Source organism: Ceratotherium simum, chromosome 22 (genome assembly GCF_057802395.1).
Source record: "Ceratotherium simum simum isolate JZ-2026a chromosome 22, ASM5780239v1, whole genome shotgun sequence".
Classification (NCBI taxonomy): domain Eukaryota; kingdom Metazoa; phylum Chordata; class Mammalia; order Perissodactyla; family Rhinocerotidae; genus Ceratotherium; species Ceratotherium simum.
The window spans coordinates 6264228-6281769 of record NC_141921.1 but is presented as its reverse complement, the minus strand read 5'-3'; the positions used below and the strand labels follow the sequence as shown (position 1 = coordinate 6281769).

The 17542-nt window shown below is 36.4% G+C and overlaps 1 protein-coding gene across 1 annotated transcript in view; it reads left to right on the top strand.

Moving 5' to 3' along the window:
• The window catches only part of SCP2 (sterol carrier protein 2), a 126950-nt gene that overhangs the window by 10845 nt on the left and 98563 nt on the right, over window positions 1-17542 (top strand). The window contains exons 3-5 of the mRNA XM_004438565.3: window positions 730-801; window positions 2719-2850; window positions 4535-4599. Of these exons, the coding sequence (XP_004438622.2) occupies window positions 730-801; window positions 2719-2850; window positions 4535-4599 (269 nt within the window). The remainder of the gene's footprint in view (window positions 1-729; window positions 802-2718; window positions 2851-4534; window positions 4600-17542) is intronic.

The window sequence follows — 17542 nt, the reverse complement described above, 5'->3', positions numbered from 1 at the left end:
TTAAATTCCCAAGGCTTTTCCCCAAGGGGGACTTCTTTTAACTGTTTTGGCTTGAGTTCTTCTGGTGGTTATCTCCATATATCTAAATGTTTATTCCACCACTCTTATTCCAGTTTTTGATTTATCAGTTTTAGACATCTCTTTGCTTTTCACTGTGGTAGATGAAGATTTAGCTCACACTTTCTCTCCAACCTCCACTCTCCTTGTCCCAATTTATTTTCATAATTTTTCTCAGTTCCTCCACTGGTCATTTCTGCAACTTTGGATAGCATCCTTAAAGCTCCGTTTCTTGTTCCTTAGACAGGATCATCTCTAGATCCTGGCTTTGTAAGATGACCACATGAGTATTCCCCCCACCAATAATGACATTCTATCCAATTTTGCCCTGTAGATGGGTGGTAGAGCTACAGAGATGAATAAGACAAGGACCTTGCCATTAAGGAACTTTAAGACTCTTGGGATTTAATATATTTATAGTTTAGTGTACAATTGGGACAAAAAACATTAAGTATCAAAAAGGAGGTGTGAAAAAGTGGTTCAGTAGCTTAGAGGAAGAAATGATTACTTCTGAAAGGAGAGATCCGAGATGATTTGATGAAAGATTGGTCATTTGAATTGATCATAGACTATATAGAAATAGATTTACTCTGGGAAAACTCTAAGCTTAATTCTTCTCACTTAAAGCAAATACTAAAAGCACTATTGGATAATCCTCTTGTTTTTTTATAGGCCAGAAGGCTTTAGCTGATGCACAGATCCCTTATTCAGCAGTGGAACAGGCGTGTGTTGGCTACGTTTTTGGTACGTGGTAAACTATATATTCTGAAAATTATTCACCCAAATCTAGCAGCAACTCCATAAACAATGCAGAGGCGTTCGTGAAATTTTAGCCCTCAAAACTCAGGATTCAGAGTCTTATTCTCATCATTCCTAGATTCCCCTTATGTGTCAGCCTAGTTTACATTTTTTTTGTTTGCCATTATTGTATTGCCAAAACAAGATGAATTAAAAAAAACATTTTTATCTATAAAAAAGAAAAAATTACCCATAGTTTCTACCATGTAAAGATAATTATGGTTCAGAAGATAAATTTTTGTTCTTTGTTGTCTTAAAATTTGTATTTATTGACTTTTTTGTATCTAATAAAATTTTTTCGTTAAACTTTTTTCTGATTAGAAAAATAGTATATACTAATTGTGAAAAAAAGAAAAAGGAAACACAGAAAAGCACAAGAAAAAAATGAGTCACTTGTAATCCTGTTATCCAGAGATTACTACCATTAATTTTTTAGTGTATATCCTTTAGTGAGTGTGAATTTGTGCGAATACTCATGCACATACAATTTTCTCTTAAAGAAAATAAGGTCCTAGTATACATACTTTTTGGTAACCTGCTTTTCTCTTTTTACTATATTCAATATTTCCCATGTCATTAAGTTTTCTTTTATACCAGCATTAGCATTTTTCAATTAAGTTTTTTTTTTTCTGGAATAGATTAAATATTTGCATGTTCAAAAATGTAAAAGGTGGACGGTTATATAGTGGAAAGTCTTACTCTTATTCCTGTTTCCTGCCGCATGGTTCCCTTTCCTTATACAACCAATTTCCCTAATTTCTAGTGTATCTTTCCAGAGATAATTTATGCATATACAAACAAGTATGTGTGAGTGTGTAAGTTCCCCTTCCCCTTTCTTTTCTTACACCCGTGGAAACATACACACTATTTTGTACCTTGCTTTTTTTTACTTAGTAGTTCTTGGTGCCTATTTCAAATTGTATCATATAGAGTTTCCTTGGTCTTTTTTGTGATAGAAATATCATAATTTATTTAATCCACTCCCTTTTAATGGATATTTAAAATGTTCGCAGTCTTTTTACAGCATTTTTAATTGCATGATATTCTAGTCTTGGGGATTTTACTGCAGTTTATTCAATAGTAGTAATGATATCCTGTTCTTGGACTTCATAAATTATTTCTAATTTCTAGGTGTTGTAAAAGGCTATAGTAAGCATTACTGTAGATGAATATTTGTGCATATTGTGATTAGTTTCTTGACATTTCCATATATCAAGAGAATTCTTGAAGGGAAATTTACTAGGTCGAAGACATGCACCATGTATTTATTGAAAAGGAGGTCTGAACATTGCTGTTTTCCCTGAAGACTCCTGGAGAGTCTGTACCTTCAGATGTTCCCGTCATGCCACTCCAGCATGTCTGCCTTGGTGGCTGTGTTACTTGGGAAAGGGAGTCAAATGTGTATTCAACTTGGATCCCTATTTTTCTGGAATGCCCTGGCACACAGGATCTTTGAAACTTTTTGAAGTTGTGGAACCTTTATATGAAGAGAAAATCATGGCCTTTTAATCAATTGGCATAAAGATTTATATCTGACAGTATGAATGAAATATTGCTTCCTTTATCATGAAGCCCTAGCCAGACTGAATTGTTTGCTATTCCTTGGTCATTTCTCTACTTTCCTACCTCTGTATTATGTAAAGAAAGTGCACGTACATTCTGTGTTTTGAGAATATTTTATATTTGCAGAGTAAATGATGCTTAATGCTAAAACTGTTTCTGAGTAAGATGTCAATAATGTATTTATTGTTCTGCCCATGTTGTGTGCGAGGCGAAGGCATAATACCGAAAAAACCATAATGTAGTATGATGTTGCATATATTAAATGTTTTGTGTTTGTTTTGTTTTTTTTTTTCTATACAGGTGACTCTACCTGTGGGCAGAGGGCTATCTATCACAATTTGGGATTGACTGGAATTCCTATAATCAACGTCAACAATAACTGTTCTACTGGTTCTACTGCTTTGTTTGTGGCCCGACAGCTGATTCAGGGTGGTGAGGAATGCTTATTTGTCTAGTGCACTTAAATAAATGTGGGGTTATTGCCCCCCTTTCATCATTTCTCCACACGACCGTCAGAGGGATTGCTTTATAATGTATTTCTTTTTAAAAAAATAACTTTATTGAAATTGAAATTTATATACCATAAAATTTACCCTTTTAAAGTGTACAATTCAGCATTTTTTAGTATATTAACAAACTTATGCAACCAACACCATTATCTAATTTTAGAACATTTTTATCACCCCAAAAGGAAACCCTGTACTCATTAGCAGTCACTCCCCATTTCTCTCTTCCCTCAGCCCCTGACAACCACTGATCTACTTTCTGTATCTATGGATTTACATATTCTGAACATTATATAAATGGAATTGTATAATATATGGCCCTTTTTGGTTTCTTTCACTTAGCATGTTTTCACAATTCATCCATATTGTAGCATGTATCAGTACTTCATTCCTTTTTATGGCCAATAATATTCCATTGTATGGATATACCACATTTTGTTTATCTGTTTATCAGTTGATGGACATTGGGTTGTTTCCATTTTTTGGCTATTATGAGTAATGCTGCTATAAATATTTGTGTACAATTTTTTTTGGTGTCCATATGTTTTCAGTTCTTTTGGGTGTATATTATATTCTGTATTTCCAAATATTCTAGGGTTTTTTCTTAGGCCCTCTATTCTGTTCTACTGATTGATTGTTGATTATAGCTTCACTACTCGATGTTTTAATTGTTGGAGCTGTATACTGTCTTACTGTTTGATAATGTTAATGTCCCCTGTACCCCCTTACCTTGTATTTTTCTTCCTTTTTTTTAAAGAAAATTTTGGCAGTTCTGTCTTGTTTTGCTGTTCAGTTGAACTTTAACATCACCCAAAAATAATTCTGTTGAGATTTTGATCAGGATACTTTTATTTTTTTATTTTTTATTTTTTTATTTCTTTTTCCCCCAAAGCCCCAGAAGATAGTTGTATGTCATAGCTGCACATCCTTCTAGTTGCTGTATGTGGGACGCGGCCTCAGCATGGCCGGAGGAACGGTGCATTGGTGCACGCCCGGGATCCGAACCCGGGCCGCCAGCAGCGGAGCGCACGCACTTAACTGCTAAGCCACGGGGCCGGCCCTGATCAGGATACTTTTTAAAAAAAATTTTATTTAATGTTTTAAAATTCAAAGTTAGCTATTTATAATTGTTCTTCACTGAAACATATTTCTACATTAATTAAAAATTTTATTAACATTGAGAAAGGAAAAATTAAATACTTTCTTGATTTTTCTTATTATCTAGAAGCATATAAGAATTTTCCCTGGGCCGGCCCTGTGGCTTAGCGGTTAAGTGTGCGTGCTCCACTGCTGGCGGCCTGGGTTCGGATCCCGGCCGTGCACCGACGCACAACTTCTCCGGCCGTGCTGAGGCCGCGTCCCACATAAAGCAACTAGAAGGATGTGCAGCTATGACATACAACTATCTACTGGGGCTTTGGGGGAAAAAAAATAAATAAAAAATTTAGAATTTTCCCTGGAATTTTTTACTTATTAAAAATTTTATAGGATTATAGTATGTTTTTCCATTTTATATGAATTGACATACTTATTTAAATTGAAGTATTTAATGGTATTTTGTTGGATGTCTGGAAATATAATTTTCCAAAATAATTACATTTTCTTTCAAGGTATGGCAGATTGTATCTTGGCTCTTGGGTTTGAGAAGATGGAGAAGGGATCCTTGGGAATGAAAGTGAGTCTCATTTAGTGTTATTTTGGAGTTGTTATAAAACTATGAGAAAACTTTGCCTATTTGACTACCATAAATAGAGCCGTTAATAAGCAATATAAAACATAATTTGGCACAGTTATTAAATGTGCTGATATAACCCAAAAGCTGAAAGATGACATTGTATATGTATACATAGATCCTGGTATTTTAGAACAATAAAGAATCATAGAGATAATTTAGTTCAACCTATTTATTTTGTGAGTGATGAAACTGATGTTCAGAGAGATCAGATGATTGAACTTGAGGTTGACCTATCTATTTAATTTGAAAGTCATTCATTCAAAAATTAATTCCATTCAACAAATTGAAGAGCATTAATTGTGTGGGACTTCTGTTTCTGGTAATGGCAAGCCAAGTTATTTGAACCAGTTCTCCTACTGATGACAACTAGAGTATTTGAATAGAATATAAACAGTATGTCCTAAAGGCATTGAGGAGCTAACAAGAGAGAGGAATTGCAGGTGAAGGCCAGAAAATTAATATCAATATTTGAAGCTGCTTTTGCCTTGAAGGCATTTGTTGATCAGGAAGCTGTGAGCTTCAATTTTGATAGCCCCCTAGAATGAAGAGAAAAGTAGTTAAAGCCTAGGTCCTCCCAAGATCAGAAGTTTAATACCCACTCCCCACATTAAGCTGGGACCCTATAGGAGTAAACTCTTTGGGTAAGGGTGAATGCAAAGTAAAACTGCCCCCCTCCCCTACATCCTCTTTTCCCCACTTTCATGAGATTACAGGGAGAGTTGCCTTGGCACTGAGCAGAACGGGAGAGAAGAAAGAGAAAGAAAATTAGGAAGAAAAGGAAGAAAAACCTTCCATTGAAAATTTATAAACCACAGGCTATCCCTCATGTGGGATTGCTGCCAAAATTCTCTTCACTTGGGTGGTCAAAGAAACCTCAAACCATGAATTGAATCTAAATTGGTTCCAGAATGGTAGTAGCCTAAGCATCGAACAGATGCAAATGCAAATTTTGTTTTGGAGGAAAGCATCTACCTTTTAGACTTTGCGAACTCTTCCAGTAAGTTTTCAAAGACATGCAGTCAAAGATAACCGAGCATTAAAGAAACAAGGTACTGTAATTGAGAACCAGGAGAAAGAAGGCATAGTAAAAAGTGATCTCTGAAGATTTCAAAAACTGGATTTATTGAACACAGATTGAGGCAAGCTTACTATGTTTAAAGAAATAAAAGACAAACCTGGAAATATCTTAAGGGTATAGGAAACCCAAAAAAGGACATTACAGGCGTAAAAAATAGAATTTATAGACAAGAAAAATGAAATAATTAAAATTAAAAATTCAGGAGATAGGTTTGATAGCAGATTATACATGACTAAAAAGAGAATTAGTGAAACTAGACTAGATTAGAAGTAATTATTTAGAATACACTATAGAAAAAAGATGGAAAATTGGCAGGAAGTTAAGATATATGGAGGATAGTGAGATAAGGTATAATGAATGTGTAATTGGAATTAATGGAGAAGTGGTGAGAGAGAAAATAGGGCATAGGCATTTTGTTTATCTTTTCAAAAGATCAGCTCTTGGTTTCACTGAGCTTTTTTCTTGTCTTTTTAATCTCTATTTCATTTATTTCTACTCTGATCATTGTTATTTCTTTCCTTCTACTAACTTTGGGCTTAGTTTGTACTTTTTTTTCTAGTTCTGTGAGGTGTAAAGTTAGGTTGTTTATTTGAGATCTTTCTTGTTTCTTAACGTAGGCATTTACTACCATGAAATTCCCTCTTAGAACTGCTTTTGCTGTATTCCATAAGTTTTGGTATGTTGTATTTCCATTTTTATTTGTCTCAAGATACTTTTTGATTTCTCTTTCGATTTCTTCTTTGACCCATTGGTTGTTCAGTAGCATTTTGTTTAATCTCCACATATTTGTGAATTTTTCAGTTTTCTTCTTGTAATTGATTTCTAGTTTTATGCCATCGTGGTTGGAAAAGATGGTTGACATGATTTCAGTCTTCTTTTTTTAAAAATTATTTTATTGAGGTCACATTGGTTTATATCATTATGTAAATTTCAGGTGTACATCATTATCAATTTTCTTAAATTTATTAAGACTTGTTTTGTGGCCCAACACCTGATCTATCCTGGAGAATGTTCCATGTGTGCTTGAGAAGAATGTGTATTCTGTTGCTCTTGGATGGAATGTTCTGTATATGTCTGTTAAGTCCATCTGGTCTAACGTGTCATTTAAGGCCAGTATTTCCTTATTGGTTTTCTGTCTGAATGATCTATCTATTGATGGAAGGGGGTATTAAAGTTCCCTACTATTAATGTATTGCTCTCTATTTCTCCCTTTAGGTCTGTTAGTATTTGCTTTATATATTTAGGTGCTCCTGTGTTGAGTGTGTAAATATTTACAAATGTTATATCTTCTTGTTGGATTGACCCCTTTTTCATTATATAATGATCTTCTTTGTCTCTTATTACAGTCTTTGTCTTAGAGTCTATTTTGTCTGATATAAGTATAGTACCCCAGCTATTTTGATTTCCATTTACATGGAATATCTGGTTTTTTTAATAGAGTTTTTTTTTTTTTTTTGGTGAGGAAGATCAGCCCTGAGCTAACATCCATGCCAATCCTCCTCTCTTTGCTGAGGAAGACCAGCCTTGAGCTAACGTCCATTGCCAATCCTCCTCCTTTTTTTTTCCCTTTTTCTCCCCAAAGCCCCAATAGATGGTTGTATGTCATAGTTGCACATCCTTCTAGTTGTTGTATGTGGGACGCCGCCTCAGCGTGGCCAGACAAGCGGTGTGTCGGTGCGTGCCTGGGATCCAAACCCGGGCCGCCAGTAGCAGAGCGCACGCACCCAACCGCTAAGCCACAGGGCCGGCCCCTACATGGAATATCTTTCCATCCGTTAGCTTTCAGTCTGTATGTGTCCTTCCATCTGAAATGAGTGTCTTGTAGGCAGCATATAAATGGGTGTTGTTTTTTAATCCATTCAGCCACTCTGTGTCTTTTGATGGTAGAATTTAGTCCATTTACATTTAAAGTAATTACTGACAGGTATGGACTTATTACCATTTTGTTAATTGTTTTCTGGCTGTTTTGTAGTGCATAGGCATTATTTGAAGAGATAATGGCGATGAATTTTCTTGAACTGGCAAAGGACACTAATCTATGGATTGAAAAATCCTAGTGAATCCAAAGTAAGATAAATAAAAAGAAACTCATACATAGACTTGTCACAGTGAAACTGCAAAACAAAAGAAAACAAAATGAAAGAGAATTGTGGAGTGAGTATTAGTATCTTTGTATGAAGAATATTACTAGAACAGAATGTTATAGATATTTATTTTGTATATCTATGGATATTGAATTTTGGATTTGTGTCGGCTTTAGAATAATTTTGCATTCTGTTTGTAAAAAAGCAGTTAACAAAACCTTTAAAAGCAGTTTTTAAGTAATTTGAAGCAACTTTTTGACAAATTAAAGACTAAGGGCCTTTGTGTTTGGTTATCAACATGATTTTAAAGAGTTGTGTTTTAGTTTGACTCTATTTTCTTCATCTTAAAAGTAATCTTCATTTTAGTAATAATCATTTGGTAATGGTAGGTAATTTTTTATATATATATATATAAATATTTTTTTTTCTTCTGAGGGGAATTGCTTCTTTTTTTTTAAATTTTATTTATTTATTTTCCCCCAAAGCCCCAGTAGATAGTTGTATGTCATAGTTGCGCATCCTTCTAGTTGCTGTATGTGGGACGTGGCCTCAGCATGGCCGGAGAAGCACTGTATCGGTACACGCCCGGCATCTGAACCTGGGCCACCAGCAGGGGAGCGCTTGCACTTAACCACTAAGCCATGGGGCCGGCCTGGGAATTGCTTCTTAAATTGTATACTTGACTGTTTAAAATATGAATATCTATGAATTTATCTTTCTGGTAAATTCAGATTTTCCTATAGAAGGTGCTACAATATAAAAATAGAATCATTGTTAGAAAATGAGTTGAAGGTAACTTTTAGCCTGTTCATCTGAGGTTATACTATAATCTAACTCATGAGATCAGTTCAATTCAATTTTCTCTGTTCAAACATTTAAGGACTTCTACCCCAAATTAAGTTAAGTACATGTGATAGTATCTTTTAGTAATCATAAGAGTGTCTGGCACATAATAGGCATTCAAATTAACAGGAGCTGTTTCCCTTTTTTCCTTAGAGAACATTTTAATAAAGTGATGGAAGTTAGGTTGGGTCTTAAAGATAATTAAGGGATAATAATTATATAAAATTATTATATAATAAATAAGGATAATTATAATAAAGATAATTCAAGATAGGGGAAGATAAGATCTTTCTGGATGTGGGAGAAAACATCGCAAACCAAGTCATGGATGTTGGAGTGAATATAATATGTTCGGGGGACAGTTTGACTGGATTGGAGGGTGGCAATTGGAGAAGAGTGTGAAGTAAGATTGTTAGGTGAGTGCCTAACGGGCGTGCCTACCATTTATAAAACATGAAAAATAGATTTTTTTCTTCAGTAGTGAATGGTAGGTACCTTGGTAACTTTTATTTAAAAATTGTTAAAAATCTATAAAGTAGTAAAATTCATTTATAATTCTACAATTTAAAAAAATGTATATAAACTAAAAGTCTTTCCTTCTGCCTGTTTAATCTTGTCCTTCAGAGGTAACCAATGTTAATAATTAGGTATCTATGTGTCTTTCCTTTTTTCTAAGTTTATATAGACATATCTAAGCATTCATACATATACACACACATATATATGTTCAGAAACACTGATATGTTCATAAAGAGGATTAATGATTTTGTACATGTTACTTTTTCAGTTAACAGATCGACGTCTTTCCTGGTTAGACTGTACTGATATGTTTCCTTATTTTTAACAGCTGCTTAGTATCTCATTGCATGGCTGTAGGGTTTTCAACCACTCCCTTCTGATTAGCTTGTTTAATTTCAGTGTGTTTTTTTGCTATTACAGTCTGCAGTCAACATTCTTGTACACATATCTTTACTTATTCAAGCTATTATTTCTGTAGGATAGATTCCTAGGACAGATGGGCAGTTTAGACAATGTTTTAGCTAATGGTGGCCCTAAAGATATTTTACTGGTAAGGTGAATCCATGAAGCCTAGAGTGAAGTAATTGCCCAGTGATATAGTATCCAGTTAGTAGTTAGCGATACAACCAAGACTAGATCTTTTAATCCAAATATAAACTTTTTGCTATACCCAGAGAACCTATCATTTTCTCCCTTCTCTTCCACTGTGAGTTTCTTCTCTCCCCTTTTCTCTTTTATACTTTGTCTTTTCCTCCTTTTTACCTCTATCTAGCATGACTTTCTTTTTTCGACATTTCACTACCCCCTGCTCCCATCTACATCTATATTTCTCCTTTATTTTTTTCTTCCTTTTTTTCTTCTTTTCTTTCCTTTGTTGACACAAAATAACCAATAACAATTATATGGATAAAAGAAATAAGGTGCATTTTACTTGAGTCAGAGTGAGGATCATAACCCAGGAAGGTCTTAGAAAGCGTTCTGGAGAAGCTTGGTTTTCTGTGCAGTCTTATATCTTTTTAGAATAAAGAATATACGTTAAACATGCCTAGGATACATATTCATCAAAGTTTCAAAGAGGTGTTCAGTTGCAAATTAGCAGGTCAACATGACCCTGATGTCAGGAAATCGACTAATCCGGGCTTTACCAATAGAGCATAGGAGGGGAAGTATGCATTCTTATCTTAAGAGAGTGCATTCTTTACTTTAATGGTTAATCAGATGTACAACGTATGTTTGATAGGCCATAAGTCAGATTTTTTAGTTCAAGCTGAATCAGTTTTAAATCCAAATAGTCACCACATATACCTCAACATGTGAAAATTTCTTGTCGTTTCCCCCTTTTGATCAATAATCTTTTGATAGAAAGCATTGCTGATCAAACTGTTGTCCCTTGGTGCCAGGGTGATTGCTGCCTGCCCTGGGTCCATCATGTCCCTTGGTGCTAGGCTTTTATTTCATCAGTTTGCCCAGTTATCCACATTGAGGGGAAATAGTCAGATATCATGGACAAGCATGGAGGTATATATTAACAAGGGAAGGGTTTCATAGGTTATGTAATTTTTCAATTATTTTTAGATTATGACACAAACATTGTACATGTGCTTTTACATGACTTCCTCTAGTTACATCGTTTATAACAATTATAGAACAGGTAATGCAATACTTGAAATGATTTGCTTAAAAGTGAATTCTTCGGCATAGTCTTAATCAGAAAAGGAAATTCGTTCAGGATTGTAAGATTGATAGACCATCAAGTCGCTGAGCAGTTATTACTCTAGCCTGCATGCCAGTCTTACAACACTGAGTAAAGAAAACAGTAATTCATTAGAGTAGTATACTTATACAAGAATTCTAAGGAGTAATAGAAATAGGAATTGCAATTGGGATTGCAAAAGGGAGCCAATACCAAAAGGGAGCCAACCAAACAAATCAAGACTAGGTGTAGGGTCGTTTAGGGCATTCACCTACTTTTTCATGTGCTTTAGCTGAGACAACATGTTTGAATATTCATCAGGTATAAAAACACAGCATTCAGTTTGAACGATTGCACAGGTACCGCCTTGGGATGCAGTTAAAATATCTAAGGCCATTTTATTTTAAAGGGCAGCCTTTCTCATTAAAGATATTTTGGTATTTAATAAGGCTATTCCTGCTTGACATTAAGGGCTTGTTGAGTAAATTTAGTCAGGGCCTCTATATGTGATATGACATCTTCTAGCCCCAAGAAAGGAACAAATACAGCTGCTAGGTGGCCATACCAGTGGAATACTGAAGGAGCCCATCTGGCCTTAAAGAGAGGAAGATTGGTAACAGTTGTTAGTTCAGGCCAGTCCTTCCCTGCATCCAAGGGAAACCCAGGGTGCAGCATCCTAGCCATCTGGGCAGTAGCCAAGGCCAGAGGTTTGTTCTGCATAACCATTGAGTTCAATTAGGAGCCACTCAATAAATGCCTGGCCTTCAAGACCAGTCTGTTCCAGACCAAACACTTTCTTTAAGTATGATAGTGTTCTGAAAACCTTAAATGGAGCAATTATAAAGTGAATACATGGTTTAAGCATTAAAAAGGTTTAAATGAGGAGATAAAAGGTTGGGAATAACAGGCCTGGTCTGGAGTCTTGGGACAGCTGTCTACAACAGACGCTGTCTTCTTCTCCTCCTGGTTTGGAGGTATTTGTCTTGGTCAGTCGAAGTCAGGTGTCAGAAACAGGAGTTGAGGGGCCGGCCTGGTGGCGCAAGTGGTTAAGTGCACGGGCTCCGCTGCGGCGGCCCGAGGTTCACCGGTTCGGATCCCGGGCGTGCACAGATACACTGCTTGTCAAGCCATGCTGTGGTGGCATCCCATGTAAGGCATCCCATATAAAGCGGAGGAAGATGGGCAAGGATGTTAGCCCAGGGCCAGTCTTCCTCAGCAAAAAGAGGAGGATTGGCAGATGTTAGCTCAGGGCTGATCTCCTCACAAAAAAAAAAAAAAAAAAAAAGAAACAGGAGTTGAAATTCACTCAGGCAGAGACTTTTTTTAATGAGAAATATGAATCCATCAGTCTATGCCCTTTAGTTTTGTAGCACATGGATTCGTTAAAAGTACCTGGTATGGTCCTTTCCAACGGGGCTGCAGAGACTCTTTTATTTGATGCCTCTTCCAATAAATAAATTCTCCAGGTTATGGTCCATGATCCTTAAGGTCTTTGTCTCCTGGGAGCTCTCTCTGAAAGGAATCAGCTACCAACCTTTCATTTCTTTTAAGCACCTTGATGAGACCCTGACAACAGTGTAATATATCCACCTTAAGCAAAGTTGGTTCATACACTTCGTCATCTAATTGCATAGGCTGTCCTGTTATTATTTCAAATGGAGACAGCCGATGTTTACCAAAAAGGGTAGATCTAAAATTAAGAAGTAGTAGCAGGGGGCTGGCCTGGTGGCCTAGTGGTTAAGTTCACGTGCTCCACTTTGGCGGCTCGGGGTTTGTCTGTTCAGATCCTGGGTGTGGACCTATGCCTCGCTCATCAAGCCATGCTGAGGCAGCGTCCCACATACAGCAACTAGAAGGATGTACAACTATGACATACAACTATCTACTGGGGCTTTGGGGAGAAAAAAGGAAAAAGAGGAGGCAGATTGGCAACAGATGTTAGCTCAGGGCCAATCTTTCTCAAAAACAAAAAAAGTAGTAGTAGTGGAAGAGCTTTTGACCATGAGAGATTAAATGCTTCTGAAAGCTTTGCCAATTGAGTTTTGATTGTACCATTAGTTAAAATGTTGCATTATTGGCCAAATGTCACAAATAGATTTAATTGTTTGTCCCATGAACTGCGTTCTCTGGTCACTGTGTAACTCGGTAGGAATTCCCTAAATAGGAATTATCCTTTCCAGTAATTTACCTACGATAAAGCCATTGCTCTTCTGCAGGGAAAGGCCTCAAGCCAATGTGAGAACACACATATCATTACTAAGATGTTTATATCCTTGAGATGGTGGCATTTGAACAAAATTCAATTGCCATACCTCAAAGGGTCCCCTAGGAAGGGAAAAGTGACTTGCAACCCATGAAGTGTTTTCTTAGGATTATACTTAGGACAGATAGTACAACAAGCATATGCTTTATGAGCCACTGCGGGAGAAAGTTTCCAAAAATATTGTTTTCCCCATCAAATCATCTTTTCAGTTGCCCTGTGGGCCATTGATGCATATGCTGGAGCAGTGGCAATTGTGTTCCAGTCGGCACTATCGTTGGTTAGCAGGCCGGAACCACATCTGTGCAGTGGTGTCAAAAATTCCTCCTTTTTGTTCCCACCTTTGTTTCTCTTTTACTATGGGGATTTCTTGAGCCTGTAGAAGGAAATCTTTTACTGGGTTAGCAGTGTTAATAGAAAGTAGTGGGCATTCTCGAGGCTAGCAAATCCAGCTTGATAATATTCTTGCTTATCCTGTAAGTAGGACCCATCTGTAAACGAAATTAGATAATAGAATGCAGTTGTGATTGTTTCCCTCTGGTGCTGGAAGCATGGTAGCAGGGTTAAGATAGTGAATAATATTTACCTACACAGTATAACCTAACGAGGTTTATCATCCTTTACTTGACAATGTTTCCCATGCAATTTACCATACCCAGCAAGCCTAATTAGTTCAGTATCTCCCTCTTTATAGGGAGAACAAATTTCTTTGAGAAGTCCCAGGGGCCCTCTGAAAATTCTCAAAGAAAAAGAAATTTTTTTTATTCAGGTCAAAAGAAAGAGTTCATTTAGGATCTGAACTTTTGGGGAAACTTGTCAAAAATATCAAAAAGTTTTAAAGCACTTGGTCAAATAAGATGAGGTGTGTGCTGATCTTGTGTCACTCTGAAACACTGGGCACTGTGAAATAATGCTTAGTTATCCATTTAACTAAAGTGATAACAGATGTTAAAGACAAACAGGTAAAAAAAAACCTTAGTTCTTTTAATAGAGAAATTTCAGCCTTTTAGAACGTAGGAAATTGTTTTGACAAAACATAGGATTTCTGTCTTTTAGGTAGATTTACTCAAAGGTAGAGAAAAACCTGTTATAATTTCATTATCAAGAACAGACTAAAAGTCCAGGAAAATTATCCTTTTAAGAAAAAGAGGGGCTGGCCCAGTGGCATAGTAGTTAAGTTCACACGCTCCACTTTGGCGGCCTGGGGTTCATGAGTTCAGATCCCGCGCACGAACCTACACACCGTTCATCAAGCCATGCTGTGGTGGTGTCCCACATACAAAATAGAAGAAGATTGGCACAGATGTTAGCTCAGGGATAGTCTTCTTCAAGCAAAAAGAAGAAGATTGGCAGCAGATGTTAGCTCAGAGCTACTCTTCCTCACCAAAAAAAAAGAAAGAGAAAACCAAATTCTCATTTTGCACCAGCTTGCTTTTGATATTAAAACTTATTTGCTTAATTAAGTTCATTTTAATCTTAGCCAACTTGACCACACATAAAACTTTTTCCTCAAGGTTCCTCTTCAGCAAACCTCCTATAACTTTCTTTTTATATTCAGAATTTGTCCCATGCCTTTCTTTTTTTTTTTTTCCTTCTAGTACTTTGGGACAAATTTATCTTTCTTAACAAAACAGACAAAAATACTTCCTTTTCTTATACCATCTTTACTGAAAACATACATCTTACTTGCTTTGAATACAAAGATATTTCCCTTACTTTTGGTAGCTTTAATCACATATATTAATTAGAATTTTTAACCCTTACAAACCTTAATTTTTAGTGGAAACTCAGAGGTAAGCAATTATAAACTATCTTTTATATTAGTGTAGGGGAGAAAGACAATTCCTCTACCATCTAGGTCCTTCTGGCTGGTCTAAGAATTAAATTGACATGAGACAGGAGAAAATCAAACAAAGTTTAATAACCTATACATGGAAGAAACCCAGGAAAGCTGAGTGACTCGTCAGAATGGCCGGGGTTGCCACCTTAGGCCATCTTAAGCTAAAGACAAAGGAGGATGTTGGGGGTGGGGGGAGTCAGTTATGGGAGAATACCAGAAAAGGCACAGTAAACAAGAGTAAGGTTATTATGCAGATTTAAGTCTTTGCCTTCTGCATTGATAAGAGTTTCTAGAGATAAAGTCATCCCTGTCTTCCTGGTACAGAGAGGGAGACACTTTTACAAATGGAGATTTCCCTTACAAATGTAAATGTCTCTTACAAAGGGTGACTTCTACTTGGTTTTCAGAGCTTCTCCCACTCTGCAGTTTTTGAAAAGTAACTAGCCTAGGGGCTGGCCCAGTGGTGTATTGGTTAAGTTTGGTGCACTCTGCTTTGGTGGCCCAGGTTTGACGGCTCGGATCCCGGGCGTGGACCTACACCACTCATCAAGCCATGATGTGGCGGTGACCCACATATAAAGTAGAAGATTGGCATAGACGTTAGCTCAAGGCCAGTCTTCCTCAAGCAAAAAAGAGGAGGATTGGCACAGATATTAGCTCAGGGCCAATCTTCCTCACCAAAACCCCCCCCAAAAGCCAATAACCAGCCCAAAATAATCCTCATGCCAAAGAGACACATCTTGAGATGGCAAATTCTGCTCCTCTATATTTGCATTCTGTGGCTTGGCAAATTTATAATTTTTATAAATTTTATAATTTCTAAAAACATGCTACTTCATAGTACAATCTTTTAATAAAATATAAGACATGTTTACTAATAGACCCAAACATCTTCTGGTTTCTCTGTAGTAGGTAAACTTAGATATGTTTAGCAATTAAGGTTTCAATATTTATCTTATTTGGAAATGATCTAGATACTCAATGAATTTTTATCATTTAAATTAACCTAGCAAAACTTCGAAGTTTCAAGTTACTAAAGAGATTTTGGAACCTATTTTTTAATTAAAAAAATTTTTTTTGAGGAGGATTGGCCCTGCGCTAACATCTGTTGCCAATCTTCCTCTTTTTCTTTTTTTTTCCTCCCCAAAGCCCTAGCACGTAGTGGTGTATCACAGTTGTAGAGTTGTAGCTTTTCTATGTGGGACGCTGCCTCAGCATGGCTTGATGAACGGTGAATAGGTCCGCGCCCAGGATCCGAACCGGCAACCCTGGGCCGATGAAGCAGAGCAAACGCACAAACTTAACTGCTTAAATAGCCCTGGAAGCTATTTAAGTACTTATGTCATTAGCAACTAATTGTTGCTAAAAATTTGTCTATTAACTCATCTCACTTACATTTAGACCATTTGTTTGTAACAATCATATTTAGATTACTCACAAAAACTTTATGTCACACTAAAGCAGTGAGCCATCATCTTAATTTGTAAGTGCACACATCGTAATACACAATCATTGTTAAAAGTTTCCCCCAAAACTGTTACCTTTTTTACATTTATTTAACCTGTTTCCAATAATTATTTAGATTGCCTATAAAGACTTGGAGACATCAGACAAAATCAGTGATCATTCTAAGCTATTGTTTTGCTGACAAATGTTGTAATAGAGATACATGAGCTTATTTGACTAGTAAACCCAAGCTGCATGTCTGCATCATATCCAATCTGATAACTCTGAGGACATGCCTTTTTCAATCAAACCAACAAACTTAAACAAGCTTTCATTTACCAAAGATTATTTTATATAATGTTAACTTGAAAGACATTTGGGTTAGTTTTTATTACATTTAGAAACAATTTATGTAAGTGCTTACTTTAAGCCAATTAAATAGATCTTCTCTAGAAAGTATACCATCTGGAGGTAGAAAAATATCATGTATATAATATATATATAGACACACACAAACACACAGACAGATACAACAAAGATTTTATAGCCTCTGTTTAAAAAATTTTCCTTAATTTGCTTCTTTCCCTCTAGGTATTTAGTTTTATCTTTATTTAGGGAAGAAGGCCTTAAAAAAAATTCTGGGGCCAGCCCAGTGGTGTTGTGGTTAAGTTTTTGTGCTCCACTTCGGCGGACCAGGATTTGCAGGTTCAGATCCCAGGCACGGTCCTACACACTGCTCTTCAAACCATGCTGTGGTAGCGTCCCACATGCAAATAGAGGAAGATGGGCACAGATGTTAGCTCAGGGCTAATGTTCCTCAGCAAAAAGAGGAAGATTGGCAACAGATGTTAGCTTAGGGCCAATCTTCCTCACCAAAAAAGAAAAAAAAAATTCCTATCAGGCTTTGAATATCAACTTCCAGTTTGGCTGAATTTCTGATCATAAGTTACTAAATCCTTCCAAATATCTTGTCAGGTTTCGGCCAGGACAAACATTAACTATTCTGGCAGCATTAAACAACTCCATTAATTTTTTAATTTTAGTTTCCCCTTGACTGTTTAAGGGTAGCAGTTTCCCAGAAAATCTCTCAGTCTCATTAACCCTGGGAGAGGCTTATATT